The sequence below is a fragment of the Saccostrea cucullata genome, unplaced genomic scaffold (genome assembly GCF_032062105.1).
Source record: "Saccostrea cucullata isolate Sc308-1 unplaced genomic scaffold, CSIRO_AGI_Scuc_v1 ctg52, whole genome shotgun sequence".
In the NCBI taxonomy this organism is placed as follows: Eukaryota; Metazoa; Mollusca; class Bivalvia; order Ostreida; family Ostreidae; genus Saccostrea; species Saccostrea cuccullata.
Window position 1 is genome coordinate 179017 of NW_026931531.1, and position 27820 is coordinate 206836.

A 27820-nucleotide genomic window follows, 5' to 3' on the forward strand; every position below is an offset into this window, starting at 1 on the left:
GATGGTGACGCCAAAGTCCGATGGTCTCGCCAAACTCCGATGGCCTGCGCCAAACCCCGATGGCTGTGTGTTGACGGTCACGCCAAAGTCCGATGGCTTGTTTCCTATGAGACACGCGACGCTAAAATGCGATGGTCTGACACGCCAAAGTCCGATGGTGCGAAGGTACAATCAACGTTTATGATGATACGTCATGACGTTGTCCTGCAATCAAAATCCAATATTTACATTCGCTGTGTTTTTCTAGTAAGCTTACTGTGAAATTGATTTGAAAAACATTTTCGTGTATACTCACGCGTAGAAATATACACGGAGAAACATGCGTTAACGTGACGTCACAATGAGACTGCAGCGACTTTAGTAAAATGCAACAATATAAGGCAGCGAGAAATTCAAATATTAAGTATATTTTAGTTGCCTCCAAACAGATTAAATGTAAAGATAAGGAATGTTTTTTAGTTTCGTGTGAGTTAGCGCGCTACATGAAATATGCCTACGTGACAAGTGTGTGTGATTCACACACCAATAACTCACACAAAACTAAAAAACATTCCTTAAATGATTTTGTATTTGTCCCGCTTACAATTTTACTGATTTTGCTTATTGTTTTTGCCCACCAGAGCTATAAGGGTTAGTCCTTGTACACCATTCGACTGATTGGGTTAGTTCTTGAACACCAATGTGTTTCTTCGAACTCACCCAAGGGGTTTTATGGTCAGTCCTCGCACACTATTGGACTGACTTGGATTAGTCATGCACCCATCCAAGATACCTATGGCTTATGGTTGTTACACATTTTTCGACTGATAAGTGTTAGTCTCCCACCTAAATCCAAAAGATTAGGGTTAGTCTTTGCATTTAATACTTATTAGTATTTATTTCAAACAATCGGGCCTTGGCATGGCGCAGCATCGCATTTTTGCGCAATATTACTATGACGTCATACACGTTAATTGTTTTCTGCACCATCGGACTTTGGCGTGTCAAACCATCGGGGTTTGGCGCAGACCATCGGACTTTGGCGTGACCATCGGACTTTGGAGTCCCATCGCATTTTGGAGTCCTACATATATATTATTATTTGATTCAATAGCCAACTCTTTATGCTGATAATATATGCCTTTTTAACGAAGACTCACCGCTACTTAGTCGATGATTTACAAGTTTGTTTGATTAGAGATGAAATACAATGATACAGGGCTGATAAGATTACCTTGTATCACATCAGTACGTGTTACAATATAGGCCATAATTATGACCGGTTAATTTCCAATAATTGAAATAGCACGTGCTGAATGAGGCAACCATTCTATTAATATGCAGGTAAGTAAAAAAGTAATCATACTCTAAACAAACATTGAAGGGAAAAGGAATTTCCTTTTACTTCTCATAAAGAAAAGAAGAGGTGTGAGCTTGAGAAATCATACTTATAAATATTTATGTTTTTATTGATACATTTTATTTTATATTGCTAATATAAAGTCGTTACTTTTTCTCTTTAATTATACTTTTGTTAGCTCGGTTTCATTCAGGTTTTTCGCTGAACTGGTACACCTGTGTTAAGAAAGGAAATACATCATAGAATTAAGTAAAAAATGCCATATTTATCACACCCAATCTTATGACGTATATCTCATATCAGGCAAACATTATACTAGTAGTTGCTTTTTCGGGATTATGAAGACAGCATCCTTTAAATAAAAATAAAAAGCATTTTTAAACCTCAGAGTCCTGAGTTTTGCAGCAAGGAAACAGTGGTAGTGCCTGTTTTTAAAAGTAAAATACTTCTTGTATTGTAATAATGATGAAGATGTTCCAGAAACAAGTATAACATACATTGAAAACAAAGCAATAAGTTTACACTTATTGCGATAACTTGTAGTACTTTCCAAAATAAAAGTAATTATTAGTTTATATGTACCCAAATAACAAAGAAAGAACGATTTTTAAAGTAATAAGCACATGTGTGTATAAATATCATATCGAAAAGTGAATAAATTCTTTATTTCTCTTGGTATATTATGATCGGTTTTTATCTTTAATAGAGCATATTTCTATATAGATGGAATATTAATAGTGTTAGATGTCTTAATATCCACATTTCAGAAAACATTAAAATGAATTTAAATACAGAATGTTGCTTTAGGCATACACTGATAAAGTAGTTAGTTTCCTTGGATATATATCCTGGTATGAAAATTTTCAAAAAGCTTTGAAATTGTATGACAGCAATAAACAACTACAATTTCTTTTAATGCTAATAACAATTTTATCCATTGGAATTTTATATAAATGGACCTTTTTATAAACATAATTCAAATTACAGGGTATAAATATCGACTTTAAAGGAGTTTATGTTGAGAAAGAGTAATACATGGACCCTCCAGTAAAAGTGACATGCACATCATCAAACCATACCGGTATTTAATACCAAAAGAATATAACAGTAATTTTCTAAACTTGATGAAATGATGAAAAGTTAAAAAAAACCCTGAAAAGCATTAAAATAAATACATACAAAGAAAGGATTGAGAGGGACTTGTGAAAGATTTTGAAATTCTTTTGTTTTGGTCTTATCGAAAGAAAAACCCACCGGACAGCAAATCATTTTTTTCTCCTTTGTTTTTATTTGATCTATGATCTAGCAGTATCAACTAAGATAGCTTCCAAATTCCCTTCATTTGGTCAGTATCCCGTTGATAATGACCATTAACTAAAATGCGGAACTGATCAAAGACAAAAAGCTTTTGCAGGTTACTTCAACTAATAGAGTTGCAAAGCGAGATACTTTTGGCGCAGGAGTATAAGGAGCATTGGGAATATAAATTTCGTTACATCATCACATTTTGAAAAACTACGTACTGAATGCATTTAAATAACACTTCACGACTCTTTTGAACAAATAACCTCTTTCTGACTCATCTTAAAAAATTGAAAATGAACTTAATTCAGCTGAACATATATGTATGCATTTGCGAGCCATCACTGCTTAGAAAACACAATGAAACATATGGAGATAACGAACAGTATTCAAGCTCAAAAGTCCATAAAACAATACAAATTGGGAGCGAACAAATACGGACCTTTAAAACATCTCAGGTACCATGGAGGAGTGAGCAACCCCTGCTGATTGGTCCCACCCATCGTATGCTCCTTGTCATAATCGGGAAATAACGGAAAAAGCCATCGTCAATTCAGTGTATAAATAATGTCCTTACAATTAGTAAGAAAACATCAGTCGACAGCGTTTGATTCAGTGTTCAATTGTATTTGCTGACATGATCATTGTATTGACCATAGAACTTACTAAATGATGACTTTAAACGAGACTGCTGATATTCTTGTTTCATCAACTTGTTTGTCAATAATTTACCTCGTTTTAGAAATTGTTCATACGTAGAGCATGCTATTGCGTATCGAATCAACTGAGCTATATAAACGCCGTATGCAGGTAATGAAGGTATAATGCTGCATAAGTAAGGGAAGTTGGCGAAGGAAAAGTTAAAGTTACGTTTATCATCGAGCTTGGTTGTTAGATTATCATTAACTTTTTTTTTTCAAGTAAAATACCCTAGTATGAAACATGTGTCAGACTCTGTGGTATCTTTTATCTCAAGCTCACCAGGTATATCGTATCGATATAAGAATGGAAATTACATTGTTAATTGACAATGCGTCGTCGATATATCTAAATGTCGAGTTGAAGCCCACAGCAAGTGTTTTTTTCTTCTTTTCACACATAAGATTTTGCCCAAATTCTGCTTAATTCATATGAATACAAAAATAGGTCTGCAAGAAAGGGGTGGGGGGGGGTACCCATGGGAATTCCAATAGATTGTTGGAAGAAGTGGTCTCCAAAAACAGCATAGATATTTTCAATCAGTAACTCAAGCATCTTTTTGATGTCAACTTCAGAGTACTTGTGTGTACAATCAGAAGGTTTTTAACAAAATAATTTTGTAAATGACCAATGACAAGGTAAGTAAATTTACGAGTTCCATTTTCATTGAAAAAGCAGCTATCAATGAAATCGAAAGGCCTGGATTTTAATTTATCGTGGGGATTGTTGTGTATAAAGTTGAAAAGTGGTAGGTATTTAAGCTGTTGATTTTGATAAAATCTTGTGATTTCAAATTCTCATAAAGTTCCTTGGAATTTTAAAGTATCCACATCTGATTTACACCACTTCTTTAATATATTGTTACACAGTACTCTTGAAGTTTCTCTTTTACTTCTGTTAAAATTTTTAGTGAGGAGTAAAGAAAGAGGCTTGGTTGAACATTTACTGGAACCAGCTATGCATCTTTATAAGGATTCTTATAAAGTTTCGAAATCCAATATATATATATATATATATGTGGTAGTTCAAAATCCCCTTTGTTCTAAGTTGAGGTCGTATTTCCATGAAACATAAAAATAATAATGACATAAGAAGATTTTTGATTGACTTTCAATTGAAAATCAAACAAAGAATGAAAACAAATAAATGAAATTCATGCTACGTGCTTGAAATTGTTATATATATATTTTCTGATAAGGGTAAAAAGCTTTAACATTAATGTTCAATTTATCTTTTGGAGAAACTTAAAATTACAAGAAAAATTCAACAGTCGTAGCTTTTTGCAATATCTAGGCATATACGACAAGTATTATAAAAACTGTATCAAAATAAACATGTCAAGGTTATAAGAAGAGGTTTGACGTTTATATACCCATCAAATAAAGCATTCCAAAGAAAAAGGCTGAGAAAATTTTCTTCATGGCATAATCATTTTGAGCAAAAATGATTTGTCAACCTTTTGTAGAAGACATATAATCCAAAATTATAGAAAGGCAAAAAAGGTTACAAGAACTTGTCCATACATTAGAAATTGTATAAAAAAAAACAGTTGCATGCAAAAACTAAAAGGAAGCATATTAACATATTTTTGGAAGATGGAAAATATCACCAAACCAAAAATTGCAACCAAATTCTTACCGATTTAAAAAATAAAGAGCACAAAACCACACAGGTTGTGAATAAAGTATCCTTTATATTATTTAATCTCTGCATAAAGACCGGTGTTATTCTCATCATGAAAGTCATTGTTCTATTTTCAAGCTGTATTATTTCTTTTTTTTTTAAGGTCAATCAGATATTTTTCGTGCTGCAGCTGATCTCGGTCGCAGTTGCTACCCCATTCTGTATTCCCAACACCACTGTTACTCCAGCTCCTAATGGTGAGTATACAAAACAATCTATAAACTATGTCTAAATACTTTCACAATTTGCATTCAGAGTAAAGAGTAAAACAATTCATGGTCAAGATATTGAAAGAAATATTGATAGCAATATACGATACTATACCAAGAGATATGTTTTTTCTGTCCTCTTTTATTCTATATCGGTAAATGATTTATCTTTGGTCGACATTAGCTCCACCCTTTCCGAACTTGCCCGGAGTATTTCAGACCCGAGTTGAGGCCACCATTATTGATAAGAAAATGACAGTGTCAGCCCAGGAATACTTCAGCAGTCTAAAAGACAGAGCAACTCTGATAATGGCGTCAGAAGGCAACACGCCAGACACACTTGTATATGACTATTCCAACGATCAACTCTTCTACGTTCACGGTAAACGTGGTTTTATGCTCTTAAAGGTACTTGGACACAGATTTGAAGTCAATATTTTCTCTATAATATTACGACTTATATATTTTAATAGCATTTCACACAAAAATTAATTAAAAATCTTATTTCCTTTAAAAGTTATTAAAAATTAAAATTTTTTGGCGGGTTTGATTGACACATCCTTGCACTATCACAAATTTTAACCTTATATTTCTCATTAAAACTTTAATCCAGAGAAATAATTTTATTCAGAGTAGAAATGTTAGAAAGCAAAACTCCTTCACAAGTATCGTCATTCCGAACTACATGTAAGAGTTGCGTACAGAGTTTAGCAAATCGAGCACACTCGTGTTTATATACACAGTTTTGGTAAACAGGGCCGAGTTCTGTTTTTTTTTTATATGTTTACAATTCACCGGGTGCGTTTAATTGTCACAGTCTGCTTACCACAACTGCACGGACTAACAATGTATTGTGTGTTTGTTTTGCTATCGAACATGTCTACTCTGAATTTTCTGGATTATAGTATTAATATTTTTCATATATACACAACGAGATTGCCACTTTTCCTAAGGTTTAATAAGAATAAAATTAATATGTGAAAGTGCAAGGATGTGTCAATCAAACCCGCCAAAAAAATTAAAATTTTAATATCTTTTATATGAAACAATATTTTTAATTAATTTTTGTGTGAAATGCTATTAAAATATATAAGTTGTAATATTATAAAGAAAATAATAACTTCAAATCTGTGTCCAAGTACCTTTAAATCCCAATTCTGTGATATAATACCTATGAAGATCGTAAATTTTAACATATATTATAAATATTTTTTCCATTAGAATTTATTTTGTATTTTTACACAAAACTCTGGCAACAAATTAGTTACCTTTGACTGTCTTTAGGTGGAAGATGTCAAGTGAATGATTTATTACACGACCCAAACAGCTTTTTATTTGGAAATAAAATACAGAATGGAGTTCCACATACGTTTACTACCAACGGTGCTCTGCATTTTATGAAGACCTTTGGCCAGGTAAGAACAACATTCAATTGTTCTCAACAATATTAAAATTATAGATGATATAACATATTCGTTTTATATCTGGAACTTTAGATTTAATGGCCAACTAGCAAAAAAAACTTATGACAGATGTCGCATTATCTGCTTTACTGTTTTCGATTATTTGTCTTTTGAGTAACTTACGCAAAATACGATCAATTTTGAAACCGAGGCAGTTTACTGACTAGTAAATTGACATCACAGGGCTACCAAGAATCTCATTTTAAAGTCATATTGCTAATTCTTTTGTCCTAGTGACCTATATTACAAAATAAAAAATAAAAAAGAGTATTTCGACAATTATTTCTTACCAAGTATTAGGCCATTGTTTTTTAACATGCTAAGTTTGACTTCTGATCTGTTTACCTAAACAATACAAAGAGCGGATGGTCCAGTCAGAAGGAGATGTTTTCTCCTCCTAGGCTAATGATCCCAACGGGGTTTCCAGGAGTCCTGTTTTTTGATTTACAAGTAATATTTTCAATAGGATTAAGAGATCGTTATATTCACTCCTTTACTTTCATTATTGACTGTGATTTTTTTTTCTTCTCTAGACATATATGGGGAAATCAGTCGTAAGAGGAATAAATGCCGATCATTGGAGAGCATGTTTATCATGGCCGAATCCTAATGCTACGTTTTATTTGGATTATTACTTTACGGGTAAGATTGTCAATCCACAAGAATCATAAAAACCATACCTTATGATATAATAACTTCCTGGGTTTTTTTTTTTTTTTTATAAAAAATTTTTTGGTAATGTCAGCTATGGATTGGGTGAATCCAGTTTCCTTCCAACAACTTCCGCTCCGTGCCGAAGCTACCGGGGTTCAGGTGGTACAAAACTCCACACAACGGATGTTCCACCACATTTATGACTACTTTGAGTTCCGACTGGACTTAACTGTTGATGATACAATTTTTGAGGTTTGTCATTTTTTATCAGAATAAAGAACATTTTCAATTCTCCAATGCCTTTTATTATACCCTTTATTATTTATTTTCATGATTCAAAACACCTGAAAGTTTACTTTAAAAATAAATGTTCTTGCAGACACCTGCAGGGGTATATTGTGCAAACAGAAAACCGACAAAGAAGATGGCGGGGATAGTTGATTCTAAGGCTTACCATTACCGACTGGAAACCGTGTCGGAGTACGATGGGAACGTTCAAACCAGCATAGTGAGTACATTTTATCTACAAGTCGAGGGTCTTCAAAGGGTTTGTCATCCTGACTTGTCCATTACTATTGCAGATAGCCTAAAGAATTCTTCATATTTATTGTTTTAGGTATATTACAATGAGAACTACAAGCTTGTGCGGTATGACTACAAAAATCTAGCCAACCTACCACCCACTTATTCCCAGAACCCCCTCTCTGAGATACACGATTACAACGCAGGTAAAGAGCCTGTTATCCTATGTACTTTGAATGCATTAGCTGTAAAATTATTATGTAACATTCATAAAATTTCAAAATCACATCTCCTTTTCGAAATATTCCTACAAAATTATATTATGTAAATCAAATACCTTTCTTATAAATAAACTACATATTTATTCAGGTGTTCGGTATATTAAGGATCTTGTGATCGGTAACTGTTCAGTACTTCCTCTGAGTAATGGTTCCATAGACAGCGTAGAATCACATGAAACCTTTTACGGGAACGGAACTGAGAAATCCGGATATTCACTCCATATGAAGAACCCACTTCAGTTTCTAAAACTAGACACCAATTATGATTATGTTGGTCAGGTATGTGGAATTTAATAGATTTTTCTTTCTGATCATGGATATTCAAAATTATTGATTTAAAGCCTCCATCTATATACAAAAAAGCAAACATAATATTTATAAGAATTTTTAGGAATCTTTTAATTCTTAAATTCAAAGATGTTGCAAGAAAAAAAAACCGATTTATTGAAATAGAAAAAAATGTTATTCCTCTGATATAATCTATTTTTTTTCCTAGAGGCGTTGTCGTGGTAATGCCATGTGCGATGTTTTCAGTGGTATTCGATCTGATTACCTAGACACTAATGGGTTCATTAAGAATGCTACTTATGACTATTACTTTCTCTCAGTAAGATTAGTGAACTTTATTATATTGCTTTTTAATTCGAATGTTGTTAATTTGATTGTTTTTTGTTTTTGTTTGGAAGACATTGTTTTATGTTTTAATGATTTTCCTTTATATGCTTAAATACAAGGTGTTCTTTAGTTGAAAATTTAATTGTTATACATTTTCATACAAATCACTTACTTTTTGCCACATTTATTGCATATTAAAAAAGACGGTATTTTTAATTATTCCCATGGTTATCTCATTTAGAATATAGAACAATATATGAATTTGTTTAATACGTAATTTAATCAATTTACAGGAAGATTTTTCGGAGATTTCAATAGATAGTTCTAGTTATGACCCTGCCGATGTACCATATCAACTACTGGTCACACTTCTAGGTGTAAGTTTAAACGTCTACGTCAATAACTCAATAAATAAAATGTAATCTGGTTCTACCTCATTAAGTGTTGCCCTCTTCTTTGTAGACGGACGGTTCCCCACAGTACTCTGTGACCTATAACTTTGTGGACTACGTGTTCGAGGACCAAGACATCAGTTTGTTCGATGTGTCTTCTTGTTACTCTTCAGCAGCAAACCTACAGTTCCAAGTCAGAATACCCGGTAAGGTAGCCACTGCAACTCACACATAATAAACCTACAATTACAGTCAGAATACCCGGTAATTTAGCCATTGCAACTCACACATAAAACACCTACAATTACAGGTCAGAATATCCGGAAACATGCAATTCGCACAAAGCAAACCTTTAATTTCAAGTATAAATAGAACTTATACACAATAGACATATAATATGAGACATATGATACTAGTATATGATATAACCTATTGTAAGAGTAAATTTATAATAGTGTTAATAAATCTATTTGATTTCACTTTGGTTTTATTGAATATCAATTAAAGAATCATTTAATTGATTTAATAATGTTAAAAAAATCTATTTGATTTCACTTTGGTTTTATTGAACATCAGTTATAGACTGATTTAAGAGACGGACAAAGGCAATGAAAGATAGATACAATTAAAATATATATAGTTAATATAGTTAATTTAATCACACCTACGTTCAATTCAATTGTACGTACCTTTACATAATGGAGTAAGTGATATCGCTAGAAAAAACGCTTTCAAATCAACTTCATTTATGTATAGTTTTTCCTGATAAAGAACGTGATATTAAAGTATTTAGTCATATTCTAGTATTTTTTTCATTATCCCGATTTTTTGGTCCAAAATAGGAGTCTTCTACAAAACAGACGAGAACCTGATGAAAATCAAGGCCCAGGCAAAGTTTGCTGAGATGCTTCAGGTGTCATACATTCGAGTACAGGACGTACGCCTAGATTATGATAACTCCAATGTGTACATATCAGCTACTGTCCTGGACAGGACACCAGCATCAGGTCCGTTATTTTACGTATAGCGATTAATCATCTGTATTGTTATATTAGAAAGTACATATAGGCAATGTGTCTTTGTGTTTCTTGTAGCTCAGTTTACGTACATACCGGGAAAAGAGCTCAGCAGATCTGGTGACCAGGTATACAGCAATATCCTCAGTCCTCAGGACTGTGCTAAAAACTGCATCACTAATTATGATTTTACCTGCAACAGCTTTGAGTTCTGTCCCGTTGGTACCGGAAATTGTAGACTGAACAGACGACACAAAGAAGATGGGACAGTATCACTTTCATCAAGCCAGTGCGATCATTACTCAAGTAGCGTATCTTAAATTGCTTAATTCTTCTGAGTGAAAATTTCTGTTCATGTATTATGTGTTATTTGTAGTATGGAATGTCATAAATCAATAAAATCACATATTTTCGTTGGGTCAAATTTTAGCGGTTTGAGGAAAATCTAAGGGTTCGTGGGGATTTGATATAGTGGATGAAGAATTGTTGAGAGCCATGTATATGACATTTTACTTTTCATGGTGAACATGAATTCGTGGGTCTCTTAATACATCAAAAACAACGAAAATTAACCCCCACGAAAAAATTAGTGCTTTCACAGTAATACAACTACAGCAATTTAGGAAATATAATTTTGGATGAGAAAACATTAAGAGTTTAAGAAAAAAGATGTGATAAGTTTCGTTGTTAAGCAGCATCTCTAATCTGATTTGTACTGATACCTGCATTTTAATCTTAGCACTTTTTTCCAGGAAATATAAATGGACCCACAGTCCAAGAAACACCTGTAGATGAGGCATATGATAAATTGAAGACGGCTGTTTATCAAAAGAAATTCAGACTTCAAATCTTCGGGCAACAGGTATAATACAGGCTATGAAGCAACCAGGAGAGGTCAAAATTAGATTATATTAACCTTTGAAAACTTCAGCATAAAGATAAGAAAAATCTTAGAAGAAGTAAGATCAAAGTTACAAGAGCTCAACAAAGAAGATTAGCCTAATGACAATAGGCGAGCTTTATTTCAGAAAAAAACTAAAGGTACTGTGAGCACTGAGCTCACAAAATGATACCCCCACCTCCCTTATGTTTATAATGGCAAAGTCCATAATTTGCTCTCAGAATCCCAAAATTAGTGTCATAAAAAAAAATAAAATAGGAGGTGCACAATGGCACAATGTAACAATATTATTTTTAAAAAATGGCAGTGTCCATATTTGCTGTGGAAAACACAAAATATATGTCAGGTCAAAAAGTAGAAATAGGAGGTGCATAATGGCACAATGTAACAAAGATTCTGTGAAAGTATCAATAAATTTCATTCAGAGGTTTAAGAGAAGTTGCGGATAAAAGATGGGTACCCTAAAGCTTAACAGACGGCGGACGTATAGATGGACGGACATCTCGATCACTATATACCCTCCCACTTTTCAAATGGGGGAGTTTAATCAAAAAGAAATCACTTACCTTAAAAAGGAAAAGGGTCATCATTAAATTAGAAATTATATAAATATTCAGCCTTAAAATAGGTTTAATAGATATACTGGCAAATAACAGCTTTTCCATGTAGCAAATATACATTGTATATATCATATAATAAAGTTTGTTTGGCACAATAATTTATTAATTTCTTTTCATGTAGACCTTTGACTCCTATGCAGTAGACATTAGAATCTTATTTGGTGAGTAAATGCATTAAATTATGTAGTGTAATGGTATTAAATAAACGGAATATTTTTGTTTTCATTTGAGTGTGTTTATTTAGACAAATTTGGATTTTGAAGGTTGGATGGAAAACGTATCGTTACCCTCTATAACAGGACAATTTTCCTACGGATTAGAAATAGTGGATCCAGCCACACAAAATGTTATAGCCTCTAATGTAAGCTATAAAGAGTTTCCTTGAAATCCATAGTAGTGATATCAACTAATGTAAGCTTACAAAAAGTTCATCAAATGTTTACTGTAGTTACTAAAGCGAATCAGAGTATATTCAGAGTATACTAACCATGAAATTAAAATTGTTATAAAACTTATATTTTTATTTAAGTATTACATGCAATTTTTGATATAAAAATACGGAAGCGTATTAGTGCCACTTGCACACTTTATTTTTTTTTAATTTCTACACTTTAATCTGTAAATTTTACACTTTAATCTGTAAATTTTACACCTTAATCTTTAAAATTTACACTATAAAGTGTAAAATTTACACTTTAATCTGTAAAATTTACACTTTAATCTGTAAAATTTACACTTTAATCTGTAAAATTTACACTTTAATCTGTAAAATTTACACTTTAATCTGTAAATTTTACACTTTAAAGTGTAAATTTTACACTTTAATCTGTAAAATTTACACTTTAATCTGTAAAATTTACACTTTAAAGTGTAAATTTTACTCTTTAAAGTGTAAATTTTACACTTTAATCTGTAAAATTTACACTTTAATCTGTAAATTTTACACTTTAATCTGTAAAATTTACACTTAATTTCTACCCCACTCTCTATATATAAATGCATTTTTATATATAAAATGTAGGATAGATTTTATAGAATGTTTGCTTTAGGTAATTTTTCTATTTGTTGGTATAGATCTTATCTAAATAGAAAATATCGTATAGAAATTTTAATAAAATGTTAGTTTAAGCAAATTTTCTGAATTTAGGATAGATTATATCACAATTGTGTCATCCATATATTATTTATTTGAAAAAAGTCTAACAGGCCCTGGAATCTATATTGGAGGGGGGGGGTCCTCAAGCACCTGTGATCGGGAATATGTGCATGTATGTTTGATACGCTCTTCACTTTATATTTAAAGAAAAGTTTTACTTTAAAATAAAACATCTGAATTAAATTTTATCATGCACGAAACATGGTCTGTTGGCATAAAAATGTGTTACTGAGGATGTGTGAAGATGCTAAATTGACTGTGAATAACAAATAAAGTGTAACATTTACAGATTAAAGTGTAAATTTTACAGATTAATGTGTAAAATTTACACTTTGAAGTGTAAAATTTACAGATTAAAGTGTAAAATTTACAGATTAAATTGTAAATTTTACAGATTAAAGTGTAAAATTAACAGATTAATGTGTAAATTTTACAGATTAAAGTGTAAATTTTACAGATTAATGTGTAAATTTTACAGATTAAAGTGTAAATTTTACAGATTAAAGTGTAAATTTTACAGATTAAAGTGTAAATTTTACAGATTAATGTGTAAAATTTACAGATTAATGTGTAAATTTTACAGATTAAAATGTAAATTTTACAGATTAAAGTGTAAATTTTACAGATTAAAGTGTAAAATTTACAGATTAAAATGTAAAATTTACAGATTAAATTATAAATTTTACAGATTAAAGTGTAAAATTTACACATTAAAGTGTAAATTTTACAGATTAAAGTGTAAAATTTACAGATTAAAGTGTAAAATTTACAGATTAAAGTGTAGAAATAAAAAAAAATAAAGTGTGCAAGTGGCACTAATACGCTTCCGTATAAAAAGGAAATACTGCATGTAAATTTTTATATAATTTCGAAAGTTGAAACGTGTAATTAAAGAGGACGAAAACATTCCAAAATCTTCAAAAATAGCTCTAGATCAAGGTTTCATCATGAATTAATGTATTAAAGTACATGTACTTACTTCAGTATAAATTGTTTAACGATCCGATGATACCTTTTTAAGTTCATGAATTAAAAAAAAATGTAAGAATTTAAAATACAATGTTTAAAGGTTTGGTACGATATGACTTACGGATTGGTAAGGTTTGATCTGACGAATACAGAGCCCACTCCGCCATTTTACACCACGAATCCCACCACCACCATAGAAGATTTCAATACAGGTAAAAGATACATTCTATTTCTCTTTGATTATTCAATTAATAAAAATGTCATCTAAACAAAGTTTTTTTTCTTGTGGTAATCTTCTTCTTTTTTGACTAAAACGTATTTTTTAATTATTATGAGTTAACTGGTATTGAAGGTATAGCATACACAATTGATCGGACTCTTGGAAACTGTTCCGTCAACTCTATACAGCTTGGATCCTTTGGAACCGAACAAGACAAATCGGCTCTGATGAGGAATGGAGCGTTTGTAATAAAGATGAAGGGACCACTCGATATATTCTCCCTAAACGAGTCATACCGATGGGCTGGACAAGTAGGTTTATCTTTTTGCTATCATTCAATGCTGCAAACAATCTAGCTTATGTTCTCCATCACCAGAAATTTACGCTTTTCTTGCACACTTCATACCAATAGTAAAAACATTGATATTTGGTTATTTCTTCCATTTGAAACAATATTTTAATTGAGATATTGTTTTTTATAGCCATTCAATTTTGTAAACATCATCTTTATATAAACAAATCCCAGAAATGAAACAAAAACATAGTGTAAATCAAAAGTTAATGCTAACAAATGAAAAAAATATAGAAAATAGTAATACATGTACTTTGTAAACATTAATATTGATTGGTTTACATTGTTAGAGAACAGTACGGGGTATGCTTTGTGACGTGTTTGAAGCGCAAACCACGGACTTTAAAGTCCCATCCATCACACAAACATTCACCAGTGTTCTGCAGTTCTTTTTCATGACGGTGAGTGACCACTTACAAATTAATCTATTAATTTTGTCGCAAAATTGTATTTATTTCAGTATTATTTCTGATTTTATACAATTTTAGGTTAACTAAGCTTCTAAGAAAAAATTTAAAAACCAAAAAATATCTGCTGATCAGAAAATGTCGTAGACGCTGATAGTTAAAGGGACATGGACACAGTTTCATTTTTAAACCAGTTTTAATGTTTACAATTGTGTTAATGTTTACTACGTAAGGCATCATCTAATGGTTAGCAAAACATTGAACACCATTTATTGATTAACAAACGAGATACAGAACTTAAAGTTCTTCATAATGTAAACAAGACTCGTGCCTTGTTTTTAGTTTAAGAAGTATTTTATTCAAAATATACAGAAAAGTATACAGTGAAAATGGATTGAACAGCAGGCCAACGGCCTATATTAGTTCTTTCCATTGGAGATCAAGGTACAGATTACATATTTGAGTTCTACAAAGATATATATTATAATCTAATATTAAAAGAATTAAACAGTACATAATTGAAGGAAAATTGAGAGAAAACAGAGGGTAAAGAAAACAATAAAATTTAATTTAAAAAAATGGAAAAAACGAAGAACAAAACAAAACAAACAAACAAAAAAAATTGGAAAAAAACAAAGAACAAACCAAAAAAAAAAAAAAACAAAAACAAAAAAAAAAAAAAAAAAAAACAACAAAAAAACCAAATAGAAAAAAAAAATTATAATCATAATAATTAGAAGAAAAATAAGAATATGTAGGGGAAGGCTCAGAACCAGACTTGAATTTTTTGTGTACTTTCAACCTGAATGTCAAGATTGAAAGACATGCTGCACAATACTTAATATATTTTCTAATTCTAAAATCTTTTAGTGTTTTTTATAAGATTATGAATTTGGTCAAAAAACAACATATTTTCTCTAAGGGGTAGACAATTATAACCAGATAATACAATATTGACATCTTGTTTTTGTTTACATACAGAAAATAATATATTTATATCAAACTGAAATTCAGTAAATCAGTAGAAACTGTCGAATCGTTTAAAATTAACTTTTTTATTGACATCATCTACTTTGAACTAATATATATTAGTATATTAACCTATGTAAACAAAAACATGCACGAACCTTGTTTACATAACAAAGGTTTGGAGCTCTACATCTCTCTTTCATCTCGACAACTGACGTTCAAATTTTTGATGATCATTAGAAAGACCCTGGTTAAATATTTGTAAAAATAGAAAAATAAATTTTGAAATTTTAGCTAAAACTGTGTCCATGCCCCTTTAAAGGAAGTAAAGCAATAATATATACATCGTCAGTAATACCAATGGAATATATGAAGAGATCGAACAGAATTCAAGCTCAAAAGTTCATTAAAACAATACAAATCAGGGGCAAAGTAAACACGAATTTATTAAACATCAGAGATGTGATAAGGTGTCATCGAGGAGTGAGCATCCCCTGTCGACTGGTAAAACCTGCTGTGTGCTCCTTTTCATGTTTGGGGAGTAACAGAAAAATGGTTCACAATTTGATTGTTTGGGGAATAACAGAAAAAGGGTTCACAGTTTAGTTGTTTGGGGAATAACACAAAAAAGGTTCACAATTTGATACGTACATAATATTTTAACAATAAGAATAAAAAGGTTAATCAGCGTTAGACTTGATGAGAGATTGTATTTGCTGACAAGGTCATTGTATCGACCATAGAACTAAAAAAAATTGATGACTTTAAACGAGAATGCTGATTCATCTTTCATCAACTTGTTCGTCTATGAAATACCTCGTTTAAGAAATTGTTCATACGTCGAGATTCCTCTTGTGTATCAAATTAATTGAGAGAAAAAAACCATCTGCAGGTGATGTTATATGGGTATATTGCTGCAGTGGTAAGTTGACAATTGAAAAGTTAAAATCATCACGTTTTTCATAAAGATTGATTATTTGATTTCTATTAACGTCTTTTTTCTGGTAAAGTGTCCAGATATAAAACAGATGTGGTCGACTTTGTGTTATCTTTTATTTCAAGCTCACTGGAATATATAGTGTCGACATATGAATTGAAATAACCATTTTTTGTTGTTAGTACGTCGTCAATATATCTACATGTCGAGTTGAAGGCCATAGCAAGCGTTTTCTTCTTCTCATGTATAAGATTTTGCACAAATTCTGATTCATATGACTGCAAAAAAAGTCTGTTAATAAAAGGGGTCAATTGATATCCATGAGTTTTTCAAAACTTTTCTGAAAATTTTAATATGGTGGAAAATAGATACATGTTTTAAGTAATTTTAATTTTGTATCATTTTTAGGACAGCTGGTCACAAACCTCTGATACAGATCCCAATCCAGTAAACTCAGAGCCCGTCAAACTGACTATATCTTCAGCAGAGGTATGTAAACTCACAGCCAGTGTCAAACTGACTATATCTTCAGCAGAGGTATGTAAACTCCCAGCCCGTCAAACTGACTATATCTTCAGCAGAGGTATGTAAACTCCCAGCCCGTCAAACTGACTATATCTTCAGCAGAGGTATGTAAACTCCCAGCCCGTCAAACTGACTATATCTTCAGCAGAGGTATGTAAACTCACAGCCCGTCAAACTGACTATATCTTCAGCAGAGGTATGTAAACTCACAGCCCGTCAAACTGACTATATCTTCAACAGAGGTATGTAAACTCACAGCCCGTCAAACTGACTATATCTTCAACAGAGATGTGTAAACTCAGTATCAATCAAATTAAAGATAAATGATACAAACATTCTTTTCTTTGGAGGAAACTTAATATCATGTCACAAGTTTAGAAAATTGGATAATTCTTAGAATTTTTTCTCAAAAGAACTGGACAATGTAATAGACTTGGAAAATATTAACATTATTTCCATAAAGTTACAAATATGGACAAAACAAACTTAATAAAGGTTTACAGATAAAAAATGTTAAAATATGTTACACATGTACCTTGGTGCTAAAAGTATAAACTTTTGAAAAGTATACCAAACCAGTTGAATTTTATCAGGAAAAGCAAAATGGTAAAAATTAGCCCATATGATATTGCTGAATTCTTGTCATTTTGTTTTTCCTGATAAAATTCACCTGGCTTGGTATATTTTTCTTAAGTTTATATTACACTTTTAGCACCAAGGTAACACATTCTAACATTTGTTTTCATCTGAAAACCTTTACTGAGTTTGTTTTGTCCATATTTGTTCTTTTATTGAAACTAATATTTTAGTCTATTTCATTTTCCAGTTCTTGGCAAAAAAAAAATTTATAAGAATTATCCACTTTTCTAAAAGTATCACATGGTATTATATCTCTTCCAGTGAAAGAAATTGTTTGTATCATCTGTCCTTAAGATTATCCTTGGTCAATGTCTATCAACTCAGAACCAGAAGCTCTATGATAAGTACATACCATTAGAGGTAAAATCTTTGGGAGAGAGTTTCTTTAACTTTGAGTATGAACTAAGAACATGAATAGGATTAAACTCAAAATCTGGTGTTGTTAAACATCTACCGAAATCGATGCTAAAAAGAGATACACGACAGTTAAACTGTTTCAATTTTATTATTTAAAAAAATCAAAATTCTTTATATTATTTGCAAATTACTTATAGGTTGGACTCTTCATGACTTATAATTTCTACAACTTTAATGAACAAGACCCGGATTTGAAGAATTTTGATATCACGCCATGCTTCACTGCGGACAAACAAGAAAACTTTGTCATGGTATTCAATGGTCTGTATATTTGTACAAAAGGCATTTGTTTTGAAAATCTTTATACAATGTATCATAATAACACAAAATAAAAGACTCATTGTTTGAAGAGGAAGTGTTATTTTTCCTTCTGATTTCTGTTGAAGTGGATATATTGTTACATTACCCCATTACCTATCTTTTAATTCTTTTTGTTACGCGGTTTAGGTAGTTATCATCCTTACTTAGACACCAATCTTAAAACCTTTGAGAAGGCGGTCAGAATTATGATGGCGGAATCATCTAAAGCTTCACCTCTAAGGTTTCAAAACTTGGAGGTTTCTTACGATAGCTACGCGCCATACACATTTCTTATCGGAACGCTTGTTGATCCAGCTCCAAGCATTGGTTTGTCTATTATTTATATTGGCATTAGATAATAAAAAACTTAACCCCCGCCAAAATAATTAATCTTGAAGAATTGTCCATACTCCAAAAAATATACTTCAATTAGATGCACTTTCTTTGTAATTCAAAAGCGATACAATTACATGTAGTGGACACGATAAATAGTAGGTTTTTAGAAAAATATTTAGAGTTCTTGACAATACATTTGTCAGTAAACAAGTAACTTAAGGACAGATGATACAAACAATTTTTTTCTTTGGAAGAGACTTAATATCATGTCACAAGTTTAGAAAAGTGGATAATTCTTAGAATGTTTTCTCCTAATAACTGGAAACTGAAATAGACTTGGAAAATATTAGTAATATTTCAGTAAAAAAACAAATATAGACAAATTACACTCAGTAAAATTCCCCCAGGTGAATTTTATGAGGAAAAACAAAATGACAAGAATTCAGCAATATTATATAGGCTAATTTTTACCATTTTGTGTAAAATTTGGTGAAATAAAGTTTAAAAAAGCACCAATTTAACATTATCTAAAAGAATGGGTGGACTTAACTGTCCAGGAAAAAAATGCCGTAAATTTAAGTTCCATAAAATATTAATTTTTTCCATATAAACCCTCCATATCTTAAAATTTAAAATGCTCTTTTCGAGATAAACTAAATAAATATCGAAGGCATGGTGCCTGAAGATTTCTTGAATATCAATAGATATCAGGGTCACGCATTTTTCATCGTCTGAATACATAATCAGCGCATGTTTGTCGGTTGTTCTTACGAAAACTATAATTGTATATTGAACAGAATAATGTCATATCAAAAGGAGAAGAGCCGACAAACGTGCGCTCACACTTAATTTAACAAAAAGCATGTTCAAAACAAACTTCTCGCTTCCATTGTTACGACTTCAATCGACCTGTTAAATATTACAATTCATCACGTGATGTCCACCTGCGAGTGTACTCGTGGAAACAGGTACATCGTATTCTTCAACCTGACCTCGATCTAAATCACTATGTTTGGTTGCCGTTTTCAGAATATAGCACATTGTGTTGTTTTAATTTTGCATGTCCTCACATTTTAAAAAAATCATAATGACATCGCTGTATATAAATATGCCAAACACGGGATTAATTTCACGGGTTGTAATTTTCACGTTTTTCTCTCATCTGACACGATCGCGGTTTCTTGAATTCGCGGAATCGGTTTATAATAAAAGTTACCTCCCTTGTCTATATACATTTAATCCATACCATAGCTACATGTAAACGGCATTAATCAGCGTTACGTCTTTATTTCACGAACAACAGGGTAGGTTAATATAAAATTGTTAGACATAAAAAATACATGCAATTGACAATTAATTAAAACAAGTACTGTTTTCAAACGTCCTTGACTGTAAAAGCAAATGATAATATATCACGATGACAACACATCTTCAATACAACGCGGCGAAAAACCACTGGACAGTAATAAATGTATCAATGTGGTCCGACGATCGAAATAATATCCTTCCACATCTTCAGTAAGTTCGATAGTCATTTGAATGATTTAAAAAACCAAATTGTCGATAAAAATTAATATGCATGATATTAAATGCGGGTAACAAATACACGTGGTAACATTCAAATCTATGGCCCACGTGTTTCGATTGGTGAAACAAGTAGCGCTGGCTATTAAAACAACTTTTTAACAAATACAGGTTATTGTCTGCTGATTGGAATTAAAGTAAAGCGTGATGATTAAAATAATTGAATGACAAGTACTACTCGTAATTACTGAAATGGCCATGAACTGCACGTACATGTATATAAACCTACCGTAGTCTATATATTCTCAAATTTCCAAATAAGACATGGAGATTTTCTAAAATTTATTCACCGTTTGGATTTATCAACACCGTGAATATAGCGAATATTAACACCGCGAGTTATTTTCCCCCAAAACAGTATTCGAATTTCTAGAGAGAGAGAGAGAGAGAGAGATGGAGAGAGAGAAATGTCAACAATGGCACCGATCGATAGCCCCGCCTCCTATTAATATTGATAGTGTGACCTAAAAACAACTCCGGGTACATGTCAAATTCCGGAAGACGACACTAATGTATCGTTGCTGCAATTTTGATTCATGGCAACAAGGCATTGCTTTTGTACATTTGTTCTAGCTAAAATAAACATGTATACGTTGCTCTTGCTATTGCTTGCAATATATTTTGGATTCACTTTATTTTCACCTTGTTAGAATAGTCGCAAAAAGATCCAAAATAGGGCGTTAAGTCCACCCATTCTTTGTTTTAATCTGTAAACCTTTACTGAGTGTGTTTTGTCCATAATTGTAATTTTATTGAAATATTACTAATATTTTCAAAGTCCATTTCATTTTCCAGTTCTTTGGAGAAAAAATTCTAAGAATTATTCACTTTGCTAAACTTGTGGCATGTTTCCTCCAAAGAAAAAAAATGTTTGTATCATCTGTGCTTAATTAATAGACATTTCAGAAATGTGGTGAAATAAAAATACCCGCTAGTTCCTATATTTTATCAGATGATTTTACACTAACTGAAAAAGGCATGCATCCGCCAAAGAGCGCTACCACAATCTCCAAGATTACGTCAGCGGCAGCGTGTGCCAATAAGTGTCGGCAAAATCAGAATTTCCTCTGCCAAGGATTCTACTTCTGTGTTTCTAGCTCAGCATGTGTAATCAGTCAATCTCACGTCGACTCCGGTCCTTTAATCTACACTGCATTATCATGTGACCATTACTCAAGTATGAATTTCATATCATTTACTGATTTTGTAATACCATCACAAATGTAAAATATAATATTTACAACACATATCTCAAAATTATCAAATTTAACTTTAGAAAACTGTTATGTATTATCATTCATTACAAACTTTACACTTAAATCTCTGTTTTTACGGTGGTATATTTAGGACACGCAATTATTTTTTTTTTTTGAATACCAGAAAAAAATTATCTTGTGAAAACGACATAATAATCTTGTGAAAACGACTTATTATCTTGTGAAAACGAGATATTATCTTGTAAAAACGAGATATTATCTTGTGAAAAAGAGATATTATCTTGTGAAAACGACTTATTTTCTTGTGAAAACGACATATTATCTTGTGAAAACGACTTATTATCTTGTGAAAACGAAATATTATCTTGGGAAAATGAGATATTATCTTGTGAAAACGACATAATATCTTGTGAAAACGAGATATTATCTTGTGCAAACGAGATAATATGTTGTGAAAACGACTTATTATATTGTGAAAACGAGATAATATCTTGTGAAAACGACATAATTATCTTGTGAAAACGAGATATTATCTTGTGAAAACGACTTATTATCTTGTGAAAACGACTTATTATCTTGTGAAAACGAGATATTATCTCGGGAAAACGAGATATTATCTCGGGAAAACGACATATTATCTTGTGAAATCGAGATATTATCTTGTGAAAACGACATAATTATCTTGTGAAACGAGATATTATTTTGGAAAAACGACTTATTATCTTGTGAAAACGAGATATTATCTTGTGAAAACGAGGTATTATCTTGGGAAAACGAGAAATTATCTTGGGAAAACGACATATTATCTTGGGAAAACGAGAAATTATCTTGTGAAAACGAGATATTATCTTGGGAAAACGAGAAATTATCTTGGGAAAACGAGATATTATCTTGTGAAAACGACTTATTATCTTGTGAAAACGACTTATTATCTTGTGAAAACGAGATATTATCTCGGGAAAACGAGATATTATCTCGGGAAAACGACATATTATCTTGTGAAATCGAGATATTATCTTGTGAAAACGACATAATTATCTTGTGAAACGAGATATTATTTTGGAAAAACGACTTATTATTTGAGGTATATATTAAAGATATTTGAAAACGACATATTGGGAAAACGAGAAATTATCTTGTGAAAACGAGATATTATCTTGGGAAAACGAGAAATTATCTTGGGAAAACGAGATATTATCTTGTGAATACGGGATATTATCTTGTGAAAACGACATATTATCTTGTGAAAACGAGATATTATGTTGTGAAAACGACATAATTATCTTGTGAAACGAGATATTATCTTGTGAAAACGACATAATTATCTTGTGAAAACGAGATATTATCTTGGAAAAACGACTTATTATCTTGTGAAAACGAAATATTATCTTGGGAAAACGACATATATTTTCGGCTTTAAAATATGTTACATACGTTAAACTAGCTTATTTAGTATTTTGCTATTCTTTGTCAAATAGGCATATGGATGAAGAGTATACAAGAGCTAGATGATACATATATCATTAAGGAATGCTTGAAATTACATATAAATGTTCTACAATACAATGATGTAATTGGGACATCTCTGTTTTTATGAACATTCCTTCAACGTTAACGGATGCTAAAGCGAAAAATGTACATTGTATTCTTACATTTAAACATTTCAGATGGTATTTCATTCAAATACAGGAGGCCCAAGGACCTTATAGGTCACCTGAGTATCATGTAACAACTTTCCAAAAATTGAATTTGGTTCATGTTTTAAACCAGAGGCCATGAAATTCACATTTCGCGGTCTTTAAAGCGTAAACTGCCCCAAGTTATGTTATATCGCATAACAAAAGTTGAAATAACCTTCATTCCTTAATTTAAGGTCATATCTGCAAAATATCTGCTTGTATTAATTATTTTCATGTATTAATTTGATTAAAAATGTACTTTCTTGGGCCCTAAAACGAAATAAAACATCCTTAAACTTTATGTCCACAGTTATGTAATATATTCTGTAGAAAAACAGTTTTACTGCCTCCTGTAAAGTACCAAAATTCCATATACGACCTTTCATTTCAACGGTGTCGATAATATCTCGTTTTCACAAAATAATATCTTGTTTTCACAAGATAATATTCCTTTTTCACAAGATAATATTCCGTTTTCACAAGATAATATCTCGTTTTCACAAGACAATAATCCGTTTTCACAAGATAATAACTCGTTTTCACAAGATGTTTTCACAAGGTAATATCTCGTTTTCACAAGATAATATCTCGTTTTCACAAGATATTATCTCGTTTTCACAATATAATAAGTCGTTTTCACAAGATATTATGTCGTTTTCACAAGATAATATGTCGTTTTCACAAGATAATATATCGTTTTCACAAGATATTATCTCGTTTTCACAAGATAATATCTCGTTTTTACAAGATAATATGTCGTTTTCACAAGATAATATGTCGTTTTCACAAGATAATATGTCGTTTTCACAAGATAATATCTCGTTTTCACAAGATAATAAGTCGTTTTCACAAGATAATATCTCGTTTTCACAAGATAATTATGTTGTTTTCACAAGATAATTTTTTTGTGGTATTTTAAAAAAATAATTGCGTGTCCTAAATATACCACCATAGTTTTTTTTCAAGTAATAAAGTAATGTTTTCTTTGACTTTTGAAATAGAAACCGTCAATTCTACAATCGCTGTTCAGCCTTCCGTCGATGAAGCTCTTTCCAGAATCTCAAACGCGGTGTATGGTGGAGAATACCAATTCCCCGTTAGTTATGGGACATCTGTCTACGTACGTATCAGTAACAGATTGATAACAATGTTAATATTACTGTCAAATATGTATACTGTTACACGTCACCTGGTACCCATAGTTTTATAGCATAAATGTTCCAATGAATTATATTTGTTCCAGAACTATAATGCAACAATGGTCCGAACTAGTGTTTTAAGAAATGGAAGACCAAACGAGTCAAGTAATGAGTATTCATTTTATTCTTCTTGCATAACTAAAGTGCATTTCCTATAATGACGAAAGTGATCATTTCTTGAAAAAAAAAATACGTCACTGCATTTGTTAAAGGAAAAATTCCGTCACAAAAAGCAATTTAAAGTCGTTTTTAGTAAATGCTGTCTTTTACTATCTATCCTTTATATTTCAGATCTACTACTAACACATTTCTACATATATAGACAATACTTTATTTCTACTAACACGGACACGTCGTTTAGCGGAATTTCGGTGGAGGACTGCGCGAGGCGCTGTATATCGAACTTGGAATATGAATGTCTCTCCTTCAGTTACTGCTTCGATCTCGGGGATTGCTTTCTTAGTCATATTCACGCCGATAACTCGTCTGGTATAGTCCAACGTCAAGAATTCTGTGATTTGTACTCACGTAAGTCACTTGGTTTAATTATCTTAATATTTTAAATATAGTTGATGATTAATGAAGAAAATCATATTCAAACACATGAGGTGTTTAACTTTGATATTTTAGGTTACTTCTTGGATCAGTACACAATATCGTCTGGAATGACGTATTCTGTTAAAGCAGACGCAGCCATTCCCAAAGTACCCACAGCAAACCTGTGTGCTAAAGTGTGTTCACAGTATACCAAATTCCCCTGCAAGTCTTTTGAATACTGTACAAGCACAAATAACTGTCTTCTGTTTAAGTTACATGAGCTCGATCTGGAGGCCACAGCAGCTTCAACAAGTCTAACATGTAGTTTCTATAGTAGTAAGTATACAAGTAGAAATTGCGTTACAACATCTTTTGCCATTTTTACTAATCGCTTTTACTTGATAAAATGTATGTACATACAACATTGTAAATAGCTGTGTTGTTTTATCACACATTCATTGCTGCAATTTTTGGATGCATTAAAGATACAAAATATTTTTTTCACAGGAAACTTTATTCATGATTTCAAATTATTGCAAAGAAAGACAATGACATTTGAAAATGTGTTGGAGTTTTCGAATGTATCAAGTTCTCAATGTGCCAAATTGTGTGTGGAACAAGAAGGATCAGCTTGTAGAAGCTTTGCCTACTGTAATATGATGTCATTATGTAGACTGACGTCATCCCATCCAAGACAAACTGGGAACTCTGTGTCCCAGAGTGACACTTGTGACTTATATTCCAGTAAGTTTAGATAAATTATCTTGGTATTAATTTTTCTTCAATTAAAAATTTAACTGAAATAAACTTTGATTTGTCTTTAAAAAAAACTGAAAAAAATTATACAAATTTGCAAAGTGACATTAAAAAAGAATTCTATGAAGAATATCTATGAATCTATGAAGATGTTTTGTTTTGTATGAAATAGACAGATAATGTTTTCTTATACCAGTTTCATGTCCTTATGACGAAATCTCATACTTTATAATAACCATACTAAATCTTAAAACTGGCCTCAACTTGTAATTTTCTTTTACTGGATTTTACTGACGTTGCAAGAATAAATAAATAATTACAATTTTATAATAGGGAGATTCTACAATCCGTCCTCCTATTCTGGGCCAAGTTTCAGCAAAGCTCAAATTTCCACAAGAAGCCAAGCCAATGGATACAGTCCAGGTAATGTTGATCTCTAATGTTACCAAATCTAAAAAAAATTATGATACAAAACGAATATAACTGGATGTAAACGATGGTGATAAAAATTATTATATTGGTGGCCTTTCCAAAATGTATATGTATAAGATAAATGAAGTGAGTTCAAAACCTACTAACCTCTCTACTGCTTTATAATTTATATTTTTTATTTGGCTTTTTGAGCTGATAACTATGAAAAGTTGAAAACAACTTTTGAGGCTCTGTATGTATTAAATACTTTATGAACGCGACTTGGACATTCAAATTCGAAATGGTGAAAAGTGAATTCACTTTTGTCACCATCCTTTATTTCTTGTTTTAAATAATTTTTAAACTGTTTTAAAACTGTTTTAACTGTTTTAGGAGCGATGGCGGCCGTTGCCCTTTGCCTCTTCATCGCTGGATTAGCTATCGGAATATTAGGACTTTATTTTTATAATTATAGAAAAGCAATCAAATCAGGTGACAATATTGATCTAGTAGAACAATATGGAAATAATCCAAATTATGATTATATACAATCTGAATCGGAAAACAATATTGAAAATACTCCAGAGGAAGATGCCGATTCATAACATGGGATCAAATGACCTAATTTCTCCTAGGAAACCGATGGAAGGGTCTCTTCGTATGGGTGTCATATGAGTGAACGAAATCTCAACCGTTGTAGAAGGATGGAAAGAATGAGTAAATGTATAATGAGTAAATGATAATAACATATTTATGACATGCATGTACATTGTTAAATAAAGCTATGTAAGAAAAAATGAAATCTCCTTGTATGAAAATGATAAGATTTATTGCCATTTCTTTTAAGTTTATGAGAATATATATATATATATACATACAATATATATATATATATATATATATATATATATATATATATATATATATATATATATACACTAAAAACAAAAGAGTGATTTAAAAGAATTGCTACTTACACAAAAAAAATGCAAAAATTCAGAAGTTGTTTTTTTTTTATTTTGATGTTAACATTTAACTATTGATACATAATAAAACATCGTATGTAGAATATTAATTGTTTTAAAAAATTGATTAAGTTTTTACAAGTTCAAGAAAACAATATTACTAAATGATGGTATCAGTCAGATTAAAATCAATTTTAATTAGGTGCAAAGTCAGGTGAAAGTTATATCTTTTTCCTTGATATAAGAAATTAAACATTGGATGCCTACTTCTATTACAAAAGATTAGTTTTTTTTTCTTTATGGACAATAAAAACATGATCACAGGTCTATCAGATGATGATATCGAATTAAGAAGAAAAGAAGTAAATTAAATATTTGCCCATTCGATTTTCCCCTAGCTTTCTAAAATATTTTGGAAATATAGGTTCTCTCATACATTTATTTGCTTTTCTTATTTAAAACGGGATGACTTTAACTTTTCAATCGTCAACTTCTCGTACCTACCGGGGTTTAGATTCGATAAGCAAAAGCATAACTATTCTTAGGATC

The 27820-nt window shown here is 31.4% G+C and overlaps 1 protein-coding gene across 1 annotated transcript; it reads left to right on the top strand.

The window, feature by feature from the left end:
• The first annotated feature begins 1136 nt into the window (after positions 1 to 1136).
• Positions 1137 to 27083, top strand: LOC134232881 (uncharacterized). Its single transcript, XM_062714858.1, has 31 exons — positions 1137 to 1323; positions 5127 to 5220; positions 5417 to 5614; positions 6517 to 6647; positions 7229 to 7337; positions 7441 to 7601; positions 7729 to 7857; positions 7966 to 8077; positions 8241 to 8431; positions 8649 to 8759; positions 9061 to 9144; positions 9230 to 9365; positions 10002 to 10166; positions 10254 to 10481; positions 10928 to 11037; positions 11818 to 11857; positions 11960 to 12057; positions 13922 to 14033; positions 14174 to 14352; positions 14684 to 14794; positions 17115 to 17195; positions 18425 to 18548; positions 18735 to 18914; positions 21460 to 21684; positions 24405 to 24523; positions 24647 to 24707; positions 24894 to 25130; positions 25233 to 25475; positions 25647 to 25883; positions 26229 to 26318; positions 26700 to 27083. The coding sequence occupies exons 1-31, from the start codon at positions 1318 to 1320 to the stop codon at positions 26909 to 26911; spliced, it is 4314 nt and encodes a 1437-aa protein (XP_062570842.1). The 5' UTR covers positions 1137 to 1317; the 3' UTR covers positions 26912 to 27083.
• Positions 27084 to 27820: the final 737 nt, after the last annotated feature.